Raw genomic sequence first — 20,360 nt, 5'->3', positions numbered from 1 at the left:
AAATATAGATTTTAAATTTACTAACTAAAACCTCTTAGTTTTATTAATATGCACACTGGTTTGACTACATATACAGTAAATTACATACACTGAAATAGTTTTTAGGCTTTTTTTCTAGACCAGAAGTATTCATGTGTTTGAAGTACTAAAATTTTAAAACTAAAATTAGTTAATTCACTACTTGAGTGGGCCTGAGCATACTATATTCATATTAAAGGGTATTTGGGGACTTATGATTATATTATAATTGCATTCCTGGTATTTCTGACACTTGCCTTTAAGATTTATAATATAAATAATGATTAATAGCATTGCTTATGCACATTTTCATGAATGGGTTGTTAGGTTTTATTTATTTTTATTATGTATTTCCTTGCACATTTGTGTTTGATATCTATTGCATTTACTCATATAGTCATTTGCCTGTAGTCTTTTCAGTATATAGTCCATATGATACAGATGTTTGTGTCTCTTTTAACTTAGTGAGGTCTGCCTTTCCACTATCAGTGGATTAGATTAAATGAGTTTGTCTTCTATAATTTATACCATTATTTAAATAGGATATTGATTTTTGTTGACAAAACACTAGGCACCAGCAGTTTTATGTAGCCCATAGTTTTAGTTTGAACTAGCCAGAATCCTCTAGTGTACAGTTTGACGAGTTTCATCTCACCTATTTAGGCTTTTTGGTGGTTTGATACTTGACATCAAAAGGAAAGCACCTTTTTTCTTGAGTGACTTCAAGGATGCATTAAGTCTGCAGTGCCTGGCCTCGATTCTTTTCCTATACTGTGCCTGTATGTCTCCTGTAATCACTTTTGGAGGGCTGCTTGGAGAAGCTACAGAAGGCAGAATAGTGAGTACAAAGATTGGTAGTGGCCAGGCTCTTAGCTCTTCAGAGGCAAGTGTCTGTGTGCATTTGTCTCACTATTCATACTTTTATTTGAAGAGTCTACCCACAGCATGATTAACCTGTCCCAAAGCAGACTTCCCCCAAAGGTAATTGCAATGGAAAACATGGGGAAGCCATTTGAACAGGAGAAGATGCACAGTTGAGGTAAAAAAAAAAAAAAAAAAAGAAAGAAAGAAAGAAAAAAGTTTGTCATGGCTTGCTGGATGAATGGTTTTATAAATTGAGTAAAAGGCTTGTATTGTCTTTGTGGGGGGAGTGGGTGGGAGGAGACAGATCAATTGAACTGATTCTGGGTGGGTCATGGGTGGGAGAATTTATCCGTGGGGTCACTTTGTATCCTTTAAGGCATCATAGGATTAGTTAGAGCCATATGATTAACATCAACTAATCCACCCTGGCAGGTCCCCTGGGCTAGACTGTTTGGAAGAAGAGAGCATAATTCTGGACAAATGATGGATTTTTGAAGTGGTGTTTAATTTTGCTGTTATTAAATTTGTGTGAATGTTGCCAAAGTGTTAATTGGAAAGTATAACTGAAAACTGCATCTATATTTTGATATGACTAGAATGAAAGTTTTTATGTTTTTTGTTCTTAGTGATACTGTATTGGGGCTGTGGGGGCCTGATATTGGAACAGCATCTAGTGCTTCGTGAAATTTGGAAAGACTTTTTTGTTGCTGTTTATATACATTTTAATGGTGTTTAAATGAGACAGTTTGTGATTCCTAAGTATATTTTGTTTAATGATATTTACTGTTTAGAGAAAATTTATTTTTTACAGATAAAAGGTTAAAAACCAACCAATTCTAAGTAGTAATAATTGTTCAATTAAAGTATTTCATAAGCTGAACATGAGATAAACCTGACAACTGAAATTTCCTTTCAACTCAATTTATTTTTGATTATTTAGATTCTTTTATATTATTCTTTTATATTATTATAGCAAAATAGATATTTTTAGTAAGTTTCTTTATGTGCTGTCACAAGTTGTACATGTAACTCTGCTGGTCCCTGAGGAAGTGTGTCGTGTCTGTTACCATCATGGAAATACTGTTTCTTTCCTCTTGGACTGTCACTCACTGCCTGCCCGTCTCATCCTGCTGTTTAATACCCTGTGCATGTGATAGAGCTTTAGGCACTAGAGGAACATAGACAAGGGTAAGACATGGGCATGTGTCATCTATCCTCAGGGTCCTAACCTAGGAGAAAAAGATAGGATAGTATATATGTAGTTACTATGTCGTGGTGTTCTGTGCCACACGTGAGTGAGGTAAAGGAAGAGCTGTAGGAGTTGTAATAATTTAGAATAGAGAAATCAGAAATATTATGGAGGGAAGTGATATGGAGATGATGCGTTTATTTTCAGATGCCTTATGGGAACTTCAGGTAGAAATGGAGACATTAGGAGGTGCAGTTCCAGAATTTATAGAGTGGTAAGAAAGAAATATGAAAATTGGGAAACTGAAAATAAATGAGGTTAACAATGTAAAGGGAGAGAAGGAGAGGAAAAAAGTGTGGGAAGTTATCCCCATTTATGAAATGGAGGAAGGATGAGAATGAGGAGAACAATGGCCCAGAGAATTAGACACAGGCACAATCAGAGCTCTGAAAGAGGAGTCAGGATGATGTAATTTTGTAAAAACCAAAATAGAGGTGTAGAGAAGGAGGAAGATCAGCAGGGATTGTTCAGTGCTATACAGTGGAGAGGCGTATGGGGGAGATTAGGGGAGGGCTTCTGGTGGGTAAAATGGAAGCTTTTGAATGTGGGTTAGTTAGGGCAGTATAGGGAGGGCTGTGATTTCTTTAGGGAAAGACAGGTTTTAGTTTGGGAATGAACATAGAAACAGTTTAAAAATTGGGAAAAAGTAGGTCTGGGTAAAAGAACCTAGTAAATGTGGCAATGAGGGGTTTGGGGAATGGTGAAAGGAAGGTCTTCACCTGGAAGTTTCTGCTCTTTCAACACAACATTGAGGAGGGAAAGTAATTTTGCGCCCAACTGCCTTCCCCACCCCATTAGCATTTCTTTATTTGCCATTTCCTTGTTTCTCTGCTCAATTTTTTGCTTTCTATTTCTAGATGTTGTTTAGACATTTTTTCCTTTGATTTGAACTCTAAATTCATTCCTAAATATACATATTATAATTGAACTAAAGATTTTATAATAGCTTAGTAGTGTCTTCCAGGACAATCTCTTGTTTGTCTGTGGGCAAGAAAACAAATTTATATCATACAATTCATAAATATATTATTAATATGAACACTTATTCATTTTGCTGAAAGTCTAGTTTGTATGTGGGTTTGATCCTATTTTTATACTAATAATTGAGTGTTACTTTTACTATATACTATTCTTATGTTGTGATTTTGATTTTGGAACATGCTCTTATTACTGATGATGATAATTGCTACCATTTATTGAGTGCATTCCATATGCCAGACAGTGTGCTTGCTAGTGTTTTCAGAAACACTGCTTCTTTAAGTTCTCCTGGCTATCATCACCCACATTTAAAAATGAGAAAAGTTGGGCTGGACAAGTCTGAGATACGGCCATGGTTTAGCACCTGGTGGGAAGCAGTCTTCTACTTCAGATCTGGTTCTGAAGCCCTGCTCTCTGCCTGCTGCTGGGTTGCCTCTCAAGTTCCAGGAGGCTTGTTTCTCACAAGTGTCTTGTCTTTGCTTTACCGATGATGGGCTTTTCCTTTCTTAATTGTATATCCCAGTTGACCTTGATGTTTGTGAATGGTAAACCGTTTTCTTTCTGACCCCTCCCCTCTGTCGAGTGTCATAGCCTATATGCCTTAGCAACTGATAACCTAATCAGTTAGGATGTAATGTTGGTAGTGAAACAAAATTGGCCTACTAGCTTTGATTTAAGGTTTCTATGAGTCTTTCATTTTATCATTTTTACCAAACTTTAATAATAATATTTCCTCATGTATGGTTTCTAGGAGTTTTTTAAGGAGATTTTTCATCTATTATTTATGTTAAGCATTTCATGTTTTATATATGTTGGTTAAGCCCATCATATTAGATTAATTTCTTTAAAATGTATGGGAAATTGCACTTTAGAAGCAAGTTTGAGAATGATAGTTTCAAATTTGAGCATGCTAATTTCTTGTTCATCTACTTGAAGGAGTCTTTTTTTTTGTAGCACACCACATCGAGCATTTAGTATGTTTTTTATTTTCTTAAATGAACTATTTCAGACATGCAAAAATATTCAAAATAATGTATACATCTTTATACTCACCATAGGCTTAAGAAGTAAAACATGTATAGATAGGGTTGGAGCCTCTGTGTCCATCTTCCATTTACCCCTTTTTCCTTACCTCCTGTAGTACTGAGTTTTAAATTAGGGTTGATTATAAAAGTTCACCTTTAATATGCTAAAACAAAACAATTTTTCTATGTATTTAAAATATATTTGTAATTTTCCATATTTAAAATTTAAATTTGAGATTTAAAGTTGCATTTGCTTTATTTTTTTAACCACTTGATTAATATTTTTATTTTCCAGGTATCTTATATATGTGTATTATAGTAGGTTAGAGATATATTTATGATGTATTACCTTTATTCGTTTCTTTTTTCCTTAAACAGAGTGCAATAGAGTCTCTTTTTGGAGCATCATTAACTGGGATTGCCTATTCGTTGTTTGCTGGGCAACCTCTAACAATATTGGGGAGCACAGGTCCAGTTTTAGTGTTTGAAAAAATTTTATTTAAATTCTGCAGGTATGTAATAGTTACCTACTTGTCACATTTGTTTATGTATGTTTATAATTATATATTATTGTTACTAACTTTAGTTAAAAGTACATTGTATATTTAATAGCTGAAAAAGAGGATCTGATGAGTATACATATTTTCAATATTTTGGGGCTACTGTGTGGTCAACCCTACTCTGGCTCCTACTCTCATCCCCAGTCACCTTGAATTTAAACTCAGTGGATTTGAGTGCTGATAAGAAAATCACTTGAGGGACAATAAAAGTCCTTTGTGTTAGCAAATTTCAACCTAGTAAGAAGGTAGTTAATCTGAATTATTTATTATACGGTATGTTGGTCTTCTAAAGGAAGTTTAGAAAGCAGTGGATCTCGAAGGCTCACGCTGACTTTACCCAGCAAGCCTGTGTCACAGAGGGAGCTGCAGCTCACAGTGTGGGGTTAGTGCAGATTACTGGAGCTGGTAGCCTCGGAATTTGACATGGCAGTACTATTCCTTTTGTGAGATAAATGCAGTTGAATATTTTAGTCTGAAACAACTTGATGCTGTTAAATGTTTGATTCACTAATTTCTCTTGTTTGGATTCTTTTGCCACTGGACAAGCTGATTCTGATTCTGATCTGGCACAGTACACACATAAATAGAGAATGTAGTGGCCTCAAGTGTTTTAGACTCACTGGTAGTAATTTCTTATTTGAAATTGAATTGGAAAATGAAGTCACTGTGGTGATACTGGTGGTAGAGGAGCTGGTGGTGGTGGGGCTGGGGCGTGGCTGCCGTGTTGACGCTGGAGCATCTGGGTCTTCAGAGAGAGCGACATACATCCACTTGTTCTACAGGCTGCTTATCTGTCATTTACTCCTCATAACTGATTTCTAAAGTGAGGTCTTTGTTTTTAAAATATTTATTGCCTAGTAGATTTTCACTGTAAACCTTTTGTATAAGTAAAATATAATCATTAAGTCTACTAATAAGAAGCTAGTCTTCAGTTGAAGCAGAAAAACACATAGAGCTTTCTTTAGTCATTATTTTGTTATTCTGTAATGTGTTCTCTTTTAGAAATCTTAAGTTTTTATACTGTTCTTATTGTTTGTTATGAAAATTTTAAGTACCAGTACTGTTTGGCATGTATATGTTGATCATGTCCACATTTTTCTTTCTAAACAGAGATTATCACCTTTCCTATCTGTCTTTGAGAACCAGTATAGGTCTGTGGACTTCTTTCTTGTGCATTGTTTTGGTTGCGACAGATGCAAGCAGCCTTGTGTGTTACATCACCCGGTTCACTGAGGAGGCTTTCGCAGCTCTCATTTGCATCATATTCATCTATGAGGCTTTGGAGAAGCTCTTCCATTTAGGAGAAATATATGCATTTAATATGCACAACAATTTAGATGAACTGACCAGCTACTCGTAAGTGTTTCTGTTTCCCCTAATAGTAAATGTATTTTTGCAGAGGTGTCTGAGCAAAAGAAAATGGACTTTTTGCAATGTGATGCTCACTGTATATCTAGCTATAACTACCCAACTAGCAATACGGAGGTTGACTTGTTTGTTACAGATGAGATCTTACCAAAGCACACAGTGGATGTAAACGCGGTTGTACAAATTCAGTCATTTTTATTCACTGAAACAATTTGTCCAAGTGTGTGTATTTTTGGTTTTATGTGTAAATTGGATTGACCAATTTAAATTCAGTTGTTTGGCAACTAACCACCATATATTTATATATTCTTCATGTTTTGCATTTTCATTAACGTTTTTGAAACTTGATCATTTTTATTGGAAGTTATTTTAAAGTGTAATTTCAGTGCAGTGTTGTATGTTGTTTAGTGGATTATTTTCTTTGTGATAAGAAAAGCATGAAATGAAAATATTTTAGGACTCTAGAATAAAATAGGATTTGAGAAGTAATTATAATAGTTACAAAGGGTTGGCAAACTTGTTTAAACTTGAAAAAGGTTATTAAAATTAGACATACCGAGGTAGATGCCTGTATTTGCTGTCTTGAGCACAGTTGGTATGAGCATGAGCCTGCATTTGATTAACTTTCCTGGAGGAACGTGGTTACCAAAAGCCTTCCTTCCTCCTGCCCCCCTCGGCCCCAGTCCCTCACTTCACACCCCTCCTCCTCTCGCTGTCCTCACACACTCTCGACTTTGATGCACAGAGGAGGGAGGGATGTGAAACTTCCTATAAGACATTGACCTATTTGAAAATATTAGTGACACTTTGATGCCAAATCTATTTTGTGTCATTTTCTTTGTTCTTAAACTAGTTAATTTTTTAAATGTTATTTGTTGTCTTCTCTCTTTCCCTGCTACTTTGATCTTTAAAAAGCATGGTTTTTATAGCTAGTGCCAACCAGTTAGAGCACTGTTTCCTACCTGTGAACATCATTTGTTCAGCTAACATTCTGTGACCAGGCACTGTGTTAGGAATGTTGAGTAATATATTCATGTCAGTGTTCGCCATTCATATCGTAGCCCCTTTTGTGTATGAAGAAACTGAGGCTCGTGGAGGTTAAAACTTGACTTGGGTCAAACAGCTAGTAAATGATAGAGCCTCAGTTGAATCCAAAGTCTAGCCACCTGCCTTTTCTCAAACAGCTCATAATCCAATTGAGAATATTCTTGTTTCTTTTCATTTTTTAAATCCATATTTAGAGATTTCTTTGCTTATGTATGTGTTTCTAGCTTTTTCAGGCAGGTGAGATAGTTCTGGATATGAACTGAACTCTCTGATTGCTTTGACTCTCCTAGTCCTGTCCTGAAAAACTATGTTTTACCTATTACTTTAAGGATGGATCTTAAGATGAGTAAAGGATGAGCATGAGCAGGTAGGGCTAGAATTAGTAGGAGTATAACTTATACTGGTTCCCAGTGCATGTTGTGTGTGTGTAGATGGGAAGGCGGCAGCGGCTCCTGTGGAGGTAAGTGGTAAGATTTAGTGGAGGCTGACCGTGTTAAACATGGTGGTGTCTTCTCAGATTTTTAAAGAAAATAGTACTGCCCCAAGGGATATATCTAACCAGTTTCATTAAGTAAACATTTTATTGGTATTTCTATTAGCTTTGTTATATTTATATAAGCCAAACTTTATTCCATTCCATTGTTTCTGATATTTTCACTTTTTAGTCTCCATGCTTTGCAACATGGAAAAAAGTTAAGAAGTTAAAAGCTACTCCATTGTGTGACTGATTTAATAAAATGTAAACATGAAATGCAGAATGGTTAAAACTACCCAATTCTGATTTCTCAGATGTGTATGTGTTGAGCCTTCTAACCCTGGCAATGAAACTCTGAAGGTGTGGGAGGAAAGGAATGTAACGGCACACAACATTCCCTGGGGGAACCTCACTGTCTCTGTGAGTATATGTGAAGTGAAGGCTGGTGCAAACAGTAACCTTGTTATTTAGCTTTTCCTTAGTAAACCTAAATTTCCTTCTTGATTGATGGATATCATATGTTTTCAGAATATAGAGTTGTGTTGACCAAATAGAAGTTACCACATTTTTATTTATCATGTACTGAAGTGTATAGGTTGAAAAGAATGAAGCTGGTAGGAAGGGAGATCAAGATGGACTATATTTGGCTTCCAAGATATTAATTATTAAAAAGATTTGAATAATCTTCTGGTTTCTAATTCCTCTTGGATTCATAAGTTCATAGGCCTGTGGTTGCTGGTCCTCAGGTCGACAGTTCCAGCAGCTCTTACCCACTTGCGCCTTCTGTTGATCAGTCCATCTGCTCCGGCAACTGCTTATTTAGAAGATGAGGAATGCTCGTACTGAACCTGTTTACCTTGTAGAGACTAGTATGACTTCAGCACTGAAGGAAAGGAAAGGAAAGGAAAAAGGACAGAAACATATAATGAGCACCTACTGGGTACTGAGCACTGTTACATACATATTTTTGTATTCTGTTGGGAAATGTTGTCCTAGCCCTAGAAATATCTGTTTTGGACACTTCCCAGGTTGGGATTTAGAAATAAAGATGTCCAGTGATGCTGGCAATATCAATTAAAACCAAGATCCCTTGAGCTTCTCTGGTGCTTTTTATATCATGTAAGCAATTGTAGGTCATTCTTTTCTCTCTAAGGGTGATAGCTCCTAAATATGTAACTGGAGGGATTTCATCTGAAATTTTATCCCATTGATAATTTACATCTGTACTGTCCGGTACAGTAGTCACTGCCATATGTGTCTATTTAACTGTACGTTCAATAAAATTAATTAAAAGTTCAGTTTCTTGGCTTCACTAGCCATGTTCCAAGTGCTCAGTCCTGTCGAGTGACTGACTGCTGGCTGGCTGTACAGGACGGTGCAGATACCTGACATCTTATCATCACAGACAGTTCTGGGGACAGTGCTGATGTAAAGCACTGTGTGTCAGTAATCAGCTTAGAATAATACTTTACTGTTTTATATTAGAATAATATTTTATTAACTCTGTCTATTTTGTTGTGAAAGAGGTAGAGTTAATAGAGGTGCCTATATGAAAGTGATTTGTTAAAAAAGCTCATTTCATGATGAATAGGATGTCTTAATATTTTAGATTATGTATATGGTCTTTTCAGTGTATTTTCTTGATATCCATCAGGGCCATGTTAGGTTTTTTTGTGTAGCTATAGCTTTTATTTCTATGATCCATGTTGTAAATTGTAGGATTACTAATCTTAGCACGTAGAAATTGAGAATAATGGAAACTTTGTTTTTCTTTCAGTAAACCTGAGTTGTATTTTATTTTTGCGGTATGCGGGCCTCTCACTGTTGTGGCCTCTCCCGTTGCGGAGCACAGGCTCCGGGCGCGCAGGCTCAGCGGCCATGGCTGAGCCTAGCCATGGCCGCTGGGCCTAGCCGCTCCGCGGCATGTGGGATCTTCCCAGACCGGCAGGCGGACTCTCAACCACTGCGCCACCAGGGAAGCCCTGAGCTGTATTTTTAAAATGAGTCTCATTAGAATCTAAGTAAGGAAAAAAGGACTTCAGTTGCATGTGCCTTTGTTAATCTCTGGTTGCCTTTCAGTTATTTTTCCCCCCAGAGGAAAATCAAGTCAATATATTTCTATAATTGTATTGTATTATGTTATATTATTGACTATATTATTGATTTTATTAATGGAAATATTTCAGTGGTCACTTTACTGCTCACAGTCCCATGCATTAATCTCACCATCAGAAAAGTCAGAAAGGGGCTTCCCTGGTGGCACAGTGGTTGAGAATCTGCCTGCCAATGCAGGGGACACGGGTTCGAGCCCTGGTCTGGGAAGATCCCACATGCCGCGGAGCAACTAGGCCCGTGAGCCACAACTGCTGAGCCTGCGCATCTGGAGGCCGCGATAGTGGGAGGCCCGCGCACCGCGATGAAGGGTGGCCCCCACTTGCCGCAACTAGAGAAAGCCCTCGCACAGAAACAAAGACCCAACACAGCCAAAACTAACTAAATAAATAAAAGCTGAGCTGATGTCCTTCTTCACTAAAAGAAAAAGAAAGAAAAGTCAGAAAAGCCAAGCACAGTTTTTATTATTGATTCGAATTTAATAGTTTAACCATCTCTTATTCAGCATTCTAAAGGCAGAGTCGTAATTTTCTATAGCTTTTGTTGTAAGCAACTTGTTCAGAGGTAAAGGAAAGACAGTGAAATTGTTGAACAAGAATGCAAACAAATATTTGGGAATTAATAAAAGGCTTATATTGAGATATATGAGCCTTTCACTAAAGGAAATAAGGAGTTGAAAGAAAGGAGTGGAGTGTATGATGTGAATAACTTGACAAAAATACAGTATTTCATTTCAGTGACTTAAGATGCAGATTTGTCAAACCATGACCTCTCTGAACTCAGGATATGTTTTAAAATTGATTGTGTGTTAATGTTGACTTGATAGTGTTTTTTCTAAGTGAAACATAAAATAATGGTGTGCCTTATGATCAGTAGCATCTTAGAGTCAAAGAAGTTCTTAGTAATTTATTGGCTGTCTGAGAATCCCCTTCAATCCCTTCCTTTTTCTGTTTTTTCCCCTTTTTTCAGGAATGTAAAATCTTTCATGGTACATTTGTAGGATCAGCTTGTAGTCTCCATGGACCTTATATTCCAGATGTGCTCTTTTGGTGTGTCATCTTATTTTTCACAACATTTTTTCTGTCTTCATTCCTCAAGCAGTTTAAGACCAAGCGCTATTTTCCTACCAAGGTAATTGGGGTTTAATTTTGGAGTTCTTGTAATAGTCATGTTTTTAGTTTTCATTTCCTTGGTTTGGTTTATTTCAAAACAATAAGATATTGTTTGAAGTTAGTACTTTATGTCATATAGCTATAAAGAAATTATTCATAGTGAAAAGTGTATATTCCATGTCTGAGCTAACAGTAGGAAGACAATGCTATCATGAGAGATGATAGGTTAGTTGTCAAATGTGTTTCTTATCTTTTGCAAAAAATATTAGTTATAAATGTATTTCACTGATACATTGTCACTAATTAAAAAAAACCTCATTCACACTTTCTAGTGGCATATTTTAGTCTGTGAAAGATATGAATTATTTAGAAAGGACACATAGTATTTTTGTGTTTATACTAACGAAACCCCTTTAACATAGGTGCGATCGACAATCAGTGACTTTGCTGTATTTCTCACCATAGTAATAATGGTTGCAATTGACTACCTTGTAGGAGTTCCATCTCCTAAACTTCATGTTCCTGAAAAATTCGAGGTAATGATTAAAACACTTGGCTATTTGTTACTTGGGAATACCAAAGTACTTTAAAGTGAGATACCGCCTCCTAAGTAGTTATTTCTAAAATATGCATAGTCTCTCTGAAGAGCTGATGCTTTGAAAGCAAAAATTATATATATGCCTCACATATATAAAAAAATGAAAGGATGAACAGAGACAAGTGAACATATTTAGGAAATAAGCAAGAAGGTATCAAAGCTGGCCCATCAGGTAGAGTGAATGAAAATATTCATGGTGAGGAGTTGGGAGTCATTTAAAATTTTTGACCCTTCTCTCATAGCTGGAGTTCACAATATACTTTCCAGGTGAAAGAAACATTCTTTATTCCTTTATAAAGGAGTAACTCAAACTTGAATTTATAAGAGTGGCAAGGGGATCCTCATTAAAATTTTTAGAAGGGTGGTATATCTGACAGTAATTGGAAAGCTTTGTGTAACACTTCCCAGCAGAATCAAGAGAGAATCAATTTTTTTTTCCACAAGAAAAATGATACTTAACCTGAGCATCCATGAACTCTTTGGTTTCATTAGCAAACTACAGTTCTTTTGTATACAGTATATCATGTGCATAACACAGCATTTGATAATTATTTTCCTTTCTAAGTTAGAGGTGGTAGCTTTTGAATACTTTCTGGAAATTTTTAATAGTCAAATATTTGTGTCACTGCTTATATTTACATTTAACTAATTATATGACTTCTTCTATAAGCAGAAGATTTAAAGGGGATTAGGAATAAGGAATATAACGAAGATAAATTTAGTCTGTTCTCTCTCTCTGGAATTGAAAAATAACATTATTTTAAAAACCAGGGTGCTCAAAAGTAGAGGTGGAAAATGATCCAGCAAAATTGTATGAATCTATTTATATTTTTATCTAAAAATAAGAAAAATTAAGCTTTATAATATTTATTGTATGAATTTTACTATAAGGATAATTATAAGTAACATAATACATAAATGAGTATAGCATCATTGGGTATATATTTTTTTGCTGCTAAGAGTATATAATTTTTTTTTTTTTTTTTTTTGCGGTACGTGGGCCTCTCACTGCTGTGGCCTCCCCCGTTGCGGAGCACAGGCTCCGGACGCGCAGGCTCAGTGGCCATGGTTCACGGGCCCAGCCGCTCCGCGGCATGCGGGATCCTCCCGGACCAGGGCACGAACCCGCATCCCCTGCATCGGCAGGCGGACTCTCAGCCACTGCCCCACCAGGGAAGCCCCAAGAGTATATAATTTAAAAAGTTTTGGAGACCTTTGTTTAAAAGCATAGATATTGAGCTACTAAAGATTTTAGGCCATTAAGAGGTGACTATATCAAAGTCATTCTGTTTTTACCAAGTCTTACAAATAGACAAAACTATAAATTATATTAATGTAATTTCCTGTAATCCTGGTCCCATTTCCTTATTCTGGTTCCAAATATATCCTTGTTATTCATTTATCTAGCTTTCAAGTAGCAAACTGATTTCAAGGGGTTTAAAATACACTTGGGGAAACAAGTTAAGAAACAGTTAAGAATATATGCATTGTATACATAAAACATATTTATTCATGTGCAGTATTGAATATGAAGCAGTATAATGTATATCAGTTTGGGAAAATTATAATATCTGTATTCAAAAACAGTAAATTTCCCTTTTGTGTTGACAGATGTTTTCATGTAGAAAAAACAGGCTTAATATGACATCTAAGTAATAGAAGCATTTAAATTTCAATATATCCAATATCCTCCAAGAATGCTAAACTCTTATGATCTCTAAAAATGTTTTATTATAAAAAAATTTTATGTTAACAGCATTGAAATAGATTTTTAAAGTGCCAGATTTTTGTCAGCCAATGCTTTGGAAAAATAGTGTAGCGAGGCCCAGTTCTACTTTAGTACTGACCCTGACAAGATCACTAGTCTGTAGGATCTCCAAAGCAGTTTAGATTAGGAGTTGATCTAGTAGGTAGATTGATTTCACTTTATATGAAGTAGATAGGGATGTGTTGAAAGGACACTCTACTTCACTTATCTATTCCTGCATAACAAACCTCCCAAAACATCATACCTTTAAACGACAACACTTTTTTTGTTCATAAATGTGCGACAGTTGGGACTAGGCTTAACTGGGTAGTGCTCTGGTCTCCTGGTTTGAGATCTTATACGTGGCTGCAGTCTTTATTGCCTTGATGGGAGCATGTCTGGGTGCTCAGTTCAGACGGCTGAAGAAGCTGGGTAATTGCCTCCCACCCCGTCTCATCACATTGTGTCTCATCACATTGTGTCTCATCCTCAAGAAAGCTTATCCAGGCTTACTCAGAGCTTAATCTCAGGGTTCCAGAAGGGTTAGAGAAGAAGCAGCAGGGTCCCTTGAGATCAGGACTCAGAAATCACAGGGTTACTTTGGCCTTATTCCCAGGTTCAAGGGGAGGAAATAGACTCCCCTTCTAGGTGGAAAGAGTGGCTGAGTCACGGGGACAAGAGACCTGCCTCTAGGGATGAGAATTCCTATGGCTGTCTCTGCAAATAATTCACAATATATCCCAATATTTAATCCAGTCCTTTCCGATCCCTTGGCATTTGTTGGGGTAGACACAGTCTGTGCTGTGGAAATTTTGTGCAGTAGGAGAAGGAAGCTTTTTTTTCTTTCCTTCTTTTAATCCTTAAATGTTTTAACAGCCTACTGATACAAATCGGGGCTGGATCATAAGCCCTTTGGGAGAAAATCCTTGGTGGACCTTATTAATAGCTGCTATTCCAGCTCTGCTTTGTACCATTCTCATCTTTATGGATCAACAAATTACAGCTGTAATCATAAACAGAAAGGAGCACAAGTTGAAGGTAATTTTAAAATTTTCTCCCAAGAATTGTTTCTTTGAGTTGGAGATGGTGAAAATTAATTTCTTCTCTCTTTATAAGTAGTATAGAGTTTTAACCTAAAAGAACAATATAGGCTTACAAATATTCATGTTTGTTTCACTTTTCAGAAAGGAGCTGGCTATCACCTTGACTTGCTCGTGGTTGGTGTTATGTTGGGAGTTTGCTCTGTCATGGGACTTCCATGGTTTGTGGCTGCAACAGTGTTGTCAATAAGTCATGTCAACAGCCTAAAAGTTGAATCTGAATGTTCTGCTCCAGGGGAACAACCCAAGTTTTTGGGAATTCGTGAACAGCGGGTTACAGGGCTAATGATTTTTATTCTAATGGGCCTGTCTGTGTTCATGACTTCAGTACTAAAGGTAAAAAATCTCTTTATTGCAATGTTTTAAAATCTTTCTTTATCATAAAATTTATACTTGGTTGTATGAAAATGAAACATTAAAATATCTAAAATTAGTTTCATTTCCTAGAATTTACTTGGAAAATAATATTTTGGAATGGTGGTTAGTGTAGTAGGCATCAGTGTTAGATTGTATCCTTTTAAAAAATAATGTAGTTTAAACAAACAAAAAATAATAATGTAAAAGGGTAGTATTAAAGACTATAGAGTTTAGGAAGGAGTTAATCCATGGCTTAGTTATGATCTAAAAGAAGAATATACCAGAGGATTTTATAAGCATATTAGAGGAAATAATATTGAAAGATAGATGAAACAGTTATTTGACCACAATGTAAAAAATAATATTGCTATTAATTGAATTAATACATTCTTCCTGACAAAGAACGTATTAATGAAATGAATGTATTAAATGAAATATGAGTAGTAACACTCGTTAGGAAAACAAAACGAGCTAATACTATAAATGAAGCATGTAAGAAATTATACTTTATGATAAACCTCTTTTAGTCACATCTGATCTTTACTGTACACATTCTACCTAATCTAGTGATTTAATAAAAAACAATAGCCATAGCAAACGTAGCTAAGTATCTAATCTTAAATCTTCTATTCATCATGGAAGAGCTCAACTCCATTTTTTTTGGTGTTTCAGTTATGTTTGTTGTAAAGAAAATAAGTAAAAAGTTGTAAACTATTTATAAATTAGGGTACAAACGTGGAGTGTGTATGTGTGTGTGTGTTACATATTAACTAAAAGAATTGTAGTTAATACTAGAATTCTTTGGCCTCCTTTCATGGAGCCAATTAATTGACCAAATATTTGTTGAGTACTTTCTGTGCTATTAAGTACTGAGGCAACAATAATAAATAGGACACTTTATTGTCTACTTTGAAAAACTTGGCAATCTACTTGGTGAAACAGATAGGCAAATGGGCAATTACTGCATAGTGGTGAGTATATTGTTAGAGGTGCTTGGGACAAGAGGAGAAATATGTAGTGCAGTCTTATGGGGATGCTGCGTCTCCTGATGAAGGTTGCCCTTTACATTTTTTAAGTAGTTCTAAAAATTTTTAAGTATTAACTGCTTATAGGCAGAAAAATTCAAGTAGAATATCAAGAAAGCTCTAAAATAAAAAGTTAGTCTATTTTCTCTCACTTTCCAAAAGCAACTCTCCAGAGGTAAACTTTTTACTCCTTTGTTTTTTAAGTTATTTTGTTAGTTAACACCATTATAGATTTATATACTTTTATAATTTTATTTTTCACCTTATTATCTTTAGACTGAATCTCTTTGCCTAAGACAGTGATTCTTAAAGTCTAGTTCAAGGACCTCTGGGAGTCCCTGACACTCTGTCCGGGGTCTGCAGGAGCCTCCCTTTCCCATTTATGCGACTGTGTTGAGGCCGGGTTGTCTTCATAGACTTTGGCCAGAACGATGTATTGTAGCAGATTTAATGCAGGTGCAGATATGAGAGTGTAGTCGTCTTCTGTTAAGCCACCCGTTAAAGAGATTTACAGAAATACAGAACAGCGCTGCCCTTCTCACCTAATCTTATGTTCTTTGGAAATTATAGTTTTCCAGTAAAAATATGTTTTTTATATTAACTTGTAATAGGTTTATTATTATTTCGAAGTGAGTTTAAAAATAACTATTGGGACATCCCTGCTGGCGCAGTGGTTAAGAATCTGCCTGCCAATGCAGAGGACACGGGTTTGATTCCTGTTCTGGGAAGATCCCACATACTGTGGAGCAACTAAGCCCGTGCGCCACAACTACTGAGTCCGCGTACGCCACAGCTACTGAAGCCCATGTGCCTAGAGCCCGTACTCTGCAACAAGAGAAGCCACTGCAATGAGAAGCCTGTGCACTGCAACACAGAGTAGTCCCTGCCCTCTGCAACTAGAGAAAGCCCGTGTGTAGCAACCCAACACAGCCAAAAATAAAATTAAAAAACTATTTAAAATTTTTCTTTTAATTTCTAATATGGTGAATATCTATTTCCCACATACCTATATACCTATTTATATATCTATACCTATGTCTCTCTCTCCCTCTCTCTCTCTCTCTCTCTCTCTCTCTTTCTCTCTCTCTCTCTTTCTCTCTCTCTCTCTCTCTCTCTCTCTCTCTCTCTCTCTCTATATATATATATATATATATATTCCACGTAAGAGTATTTGGGGGGAGGGTCCTCAGTACTTTTTAGGAGTATAAAGGGGTCCTGAGACCAAAAACTTGAGAGCCTCTGACCTAAGTTTATGTCTTTCATGAGGATTTACCCCAAACATCCCATTCTCCCTTTCATCAGTTGTTTTTGGTTGGCTGTGTTTTTAGTTTTATTATTATTGTAAAGGTTACCAACATTTACACTCTGTGCTTTTTCTGTAAGTTAAATTATAGCAATGTAAGCCCTCTGGGAACACGTAATCAGTATTATGATGAAATAAATATTCGCTGAGGACTAGGCGGTGTGATCAGCCTGCGTGGAGGCAGAAATAACCCTTATTTCCCCAGACTCCTGCGGTTTCAGAATAATAGTCCAAGCCGCAAGACCTGAGAAGTTTTCTTAATATTTGTTGACTTCTCTTACTTAAAAAAAAGTACATATACAGGTTCCACTTTTTCTTGTATTTCTTTTCTGTATCTCTAAAGGAATTCCTTGAGTAATTTTTTCATGTCTGGTACCATAATTAGTAAACTTTCAGAGTTCTTGCATGTTTCAAAATTACCCTCTATGATTGATAGATGGATATTCATTTCAAGTTTCAAATTTATTTTTCTTTGAGTCTTAAAGTTTTGTTGCCTAGAGATCAGTGGTTCTAGTAAGAGGTCTGATATCTATTTGGTTTTTGTGTCTTCAGAAGCATCTTCTTCCTTTCTAGAAGCTACCAAAATATCCTTTTTACTCTTAGAGTTTGGAAATTTCACTAGGATATTTAGGTAAATAGAAACTTTTAATTTACCTTGCTTCTCTCTCTGTGGGTCATTTTACTCTAGAAACTTATGCCTTTAACTGTGGGAGTGTTCTTCAGTTGTTTATTTCCTTTTCTTTATTTTCTCTTAGATATTTCTTCACTTTCAATTAGACAGATACTAGACTTTCCAGATATGTTGTTACATTCCTCTTCTCTACTCTCTCTCACTGTTAAAATTTCCTCTATTTTCTTTATCATTTTATTGATCTCTTTAGTCTTATCAAAATCGTTGTTACAAAATTCTTTTAAATTATTTTGATAATTGTATCTTTAATTTCTGGGAGTTTTTTTTTTTCATTCTGGTTATTCATTTCTCTTAGCATTCTGAAGTTGCTTTATGGATTAAATATTTTCTTGAGATTCCCTGAGGATACTGATTAGATTTTTGATATGTTTTCTTTTCTCCCACGGTCCTTAGTTAAGGACATACGAGGTTGTTTACTAGAGAATGAGTGTGATTCTCCTCTGGCTGTTAGGTCTTTTTTCCTTATAGGTCTCTCCCTTGGGTGAGTGCTGATTGTGGTGTTTGAATCAATGAATGGGGCCTGTTGCTGGCTTTCCTGTGGGATGTCTGGGCATGGACTAGGTAGGCAGTTTGGGATCCCCCTAACTGCCAAAGTAACAAGGACATTCTTTTTCAGGCTGGTGTTTGTTTATTATACGTATTGTAAATGATATTGTATAGCAGTCACTGTAGGGGTAGTGATAGTAATAATAATGGCTAACCCTTTTTGAGTGATTGATATGTACCATGTGCTTTTCTGAATATTTTATGAATTTGAAGTTTTTTAATCTTCAAGGCAATCTGATACAGAAACTAAAATAGAGAGATTAAGGCTCAAGAAGAGGTAAACTGGGTTTTTAGGCCAAGTAGTCTGATTGTAGTACTTCTGCTCTTAACCACGGAACACAGCCCCTTCTTAGGAGGGAACAGGTAGATGGTAAATGATTCTTCAAGGAGGTTATTGTTTACTAGCATTTTTCTTTGTTATAGAAAAGTCTCATCACTGAAAGATCTTTTAACTCTATCTCATAGGCACTGACTATGTTTTTATGTATTTTTTATGTGAAATTGTTCTGGTAACATGGGTTCTAATTGTGGTCATTTTACTTACAGTTTATTCCAATGCCTGTTCTGTATGGTGTTTTCCTTTATATGGGAGTTTCCTCATTAAAAGGAATCCAGGCAAGTCTTAAGCATTTAATAACTTTGTAAAAAAAACTTAAACATTTTATATTTGCAATGATTGTTTTTCTGATGGTAGTGATTTATTCTCTGATATTTTGGGGGCTGGTTAACTAGTGACTTCAAATCCACATTTTCCAAGTAATTATTGCTTACTGAACATTTTTTCCCCCTGAGAGTGAGATCATGAACTGTTATGTCCTTACCTATTTTTAATTGAAGCTAATGAAAGGTAACTATCAATGAAGACTAGTATAGTAAAAGGGAGGATCAAAAGGATTGGAATGGGGGAAAAGGGGCTATTTCTGACATGTTAGAACAGTAATTTCAGTTGCTTAAAAAGAAAATGTAGATATTAGTCTTCTATAACCATGGTAATACCTGCCATTTGTATGATGCAGTACAGTTTATAGAGCCTAGTATACAGATGATTTTCTGTGATCCTCAAAACAACTTTGGGATATGAAAGGAAGAAGTACTAATTTTGTAAATCATGAAACAGAAATAGACTTACTGAAGGTTTTTAACTAAGTAAGCAGTGGAGCCAAGGCTAGAATCTAGTGTTTTCACTACTCTGTTTTGTCTTATTTGTAGTATTTCTTGGGAAACAAGCTGATAGAATGAATTAGGATTTGTGTGAATCCAGCCTTAGTGTAGAACGTGTAGCTGCTCAGGCAGGGTTGGCACCACTCACCCAGTCCCGGCCATGGGCAGCGTGTGGTCCCGAGCTGCCGGCTTCCGACTGCCGGGTATCTCAGACGCACCAGCATTTTTTTTTTCAACACAGTCCAGTATCTACTCTCCAGTGGTCAAGAGGTGATCTCATTAACTCAGCTGATTGTTTTACAACAATTTTGTGAGTTTTGTAGGGCTGATCTTATTCCCGGTTTATAAATGAGGAAATTAAAACTCAAAAGGACCAAGGGATTGGCTCATAGTTTCCTTTTCAGTGGGTGAAAAATTAGTAATTGTTACCTCAGGTTATTTTCATAAAATTGGTAATGTTAGACTTAGAAAGTACCTTGGGAGATTGTTACTCTTTTATTTTACATATTAGAAAACAAGGTCAGAGAGATTAAATGACTTGTACATTTGGTTATAGCAGATAAATTTATCAAAATATTTGAATTCCCCAATTTAAAACATTTTGACTTGAGTTTTCTGATTAATGAATTACATTTGTTTAAGTGGTTGCCTTGATTTTTTTTTTTTCTCCTTGGATCAAGATGTTGTAAACTGAAACATTCTCCTGTGTTATCACGGCATATCAGGGAAGTTAGAGTTTAAATCACAAAACCCTAAAGCAGAATACAATTTCTTTTCCTAAGTAACAGAAATGATATTTTTGTTGAAAACTTTTTCTTGTTTTGCTTTCCATTCGATATCCAGTTTTTTGACCGTATAAAATTATTTGGAATGCCTGCTAAGCACCAGCCCGACCTGATTTACCTCCGCTACGTGCCCCTCTGGAAGGTCCACGTCTTCACAGTCGTCCAGCTCACCTGTCTGATCCTCTTGTGGGTGATAAAAGCTTCGGCTGCTGCAGTAGTTTTTCCCATGATGGTAAGTT

The 20,360-nt window shown here is 36.0% G+C and overlaps 1 protein-coding gene across 7 annotated transcripts in view; it reads left to right on the top strand.

Annotated features, from left to right (window-relative positions):
- Window positions 1–20,360, top strand: part of SLC4A7 (solute carrier family 4 member 7) — a 124,019-nt gene that overhangs the window by 88,722 nt on the left and 14,937 nt on the right. For all 7 annotated transcript variants that reach the window (XM_082664856.1, XM_082664855.1, XM_082664853.1 and 4 more), the window contains 10 exons: window positions 682–856; window positions 4,513–4,646; window positions 5,805–6,050; window positions 7,899–8,004; window positions 10,666–10,827; window positions 11,231–11,344; window positions 14,030–14,191; window positions 14,338–14,589; window positions 18,722–18,790; window positions 20,180–20,353. In XM_082664856.1, coding sequence (XP_082520982.1) covers window positions 682–856; window positions 4,513–4,646; window positions 5,805–6,050; window positions 7,899–8,004; window positions 10,666–10,827; window positions 11,231–11,344; window positions 14,030–14,191; window positions 14,338–14,589; window positions 18,722–18,790; window positions 20,180–20,353 — 1,594 coding nt within the window. The remainder of the gene's footprint in view (window positions 1–681; window positions 857–4,512; window positions 4,647–5,804; window positions 6,051–7,898; window positions 8,005–10,665; window positions 10,828–11,230; window positions 11,345–14,029; window positions 14,192–14,337; window positions 14,590–18,721; window positions 18,791–20,179; window positions 20,354–20,360) is intronic.

The sequence above is a fragment of the Grampus griseus genome (assembly GCF_964374135.1).
Source record: "Grampus griseus genome assembly, chromosome: 10".
Taxonomy (NCBI): domain Eukaryota; kingdom Metazoa; phylum Chordata; class Mammalia; order Artiodactyla; family Delphinidae; genus Grampus; species Grampus griseus.
Note: the sequence above shows the minus strand (reverse complement) of the source record. Positions and strands in the feature narration are given on the sequence as shown.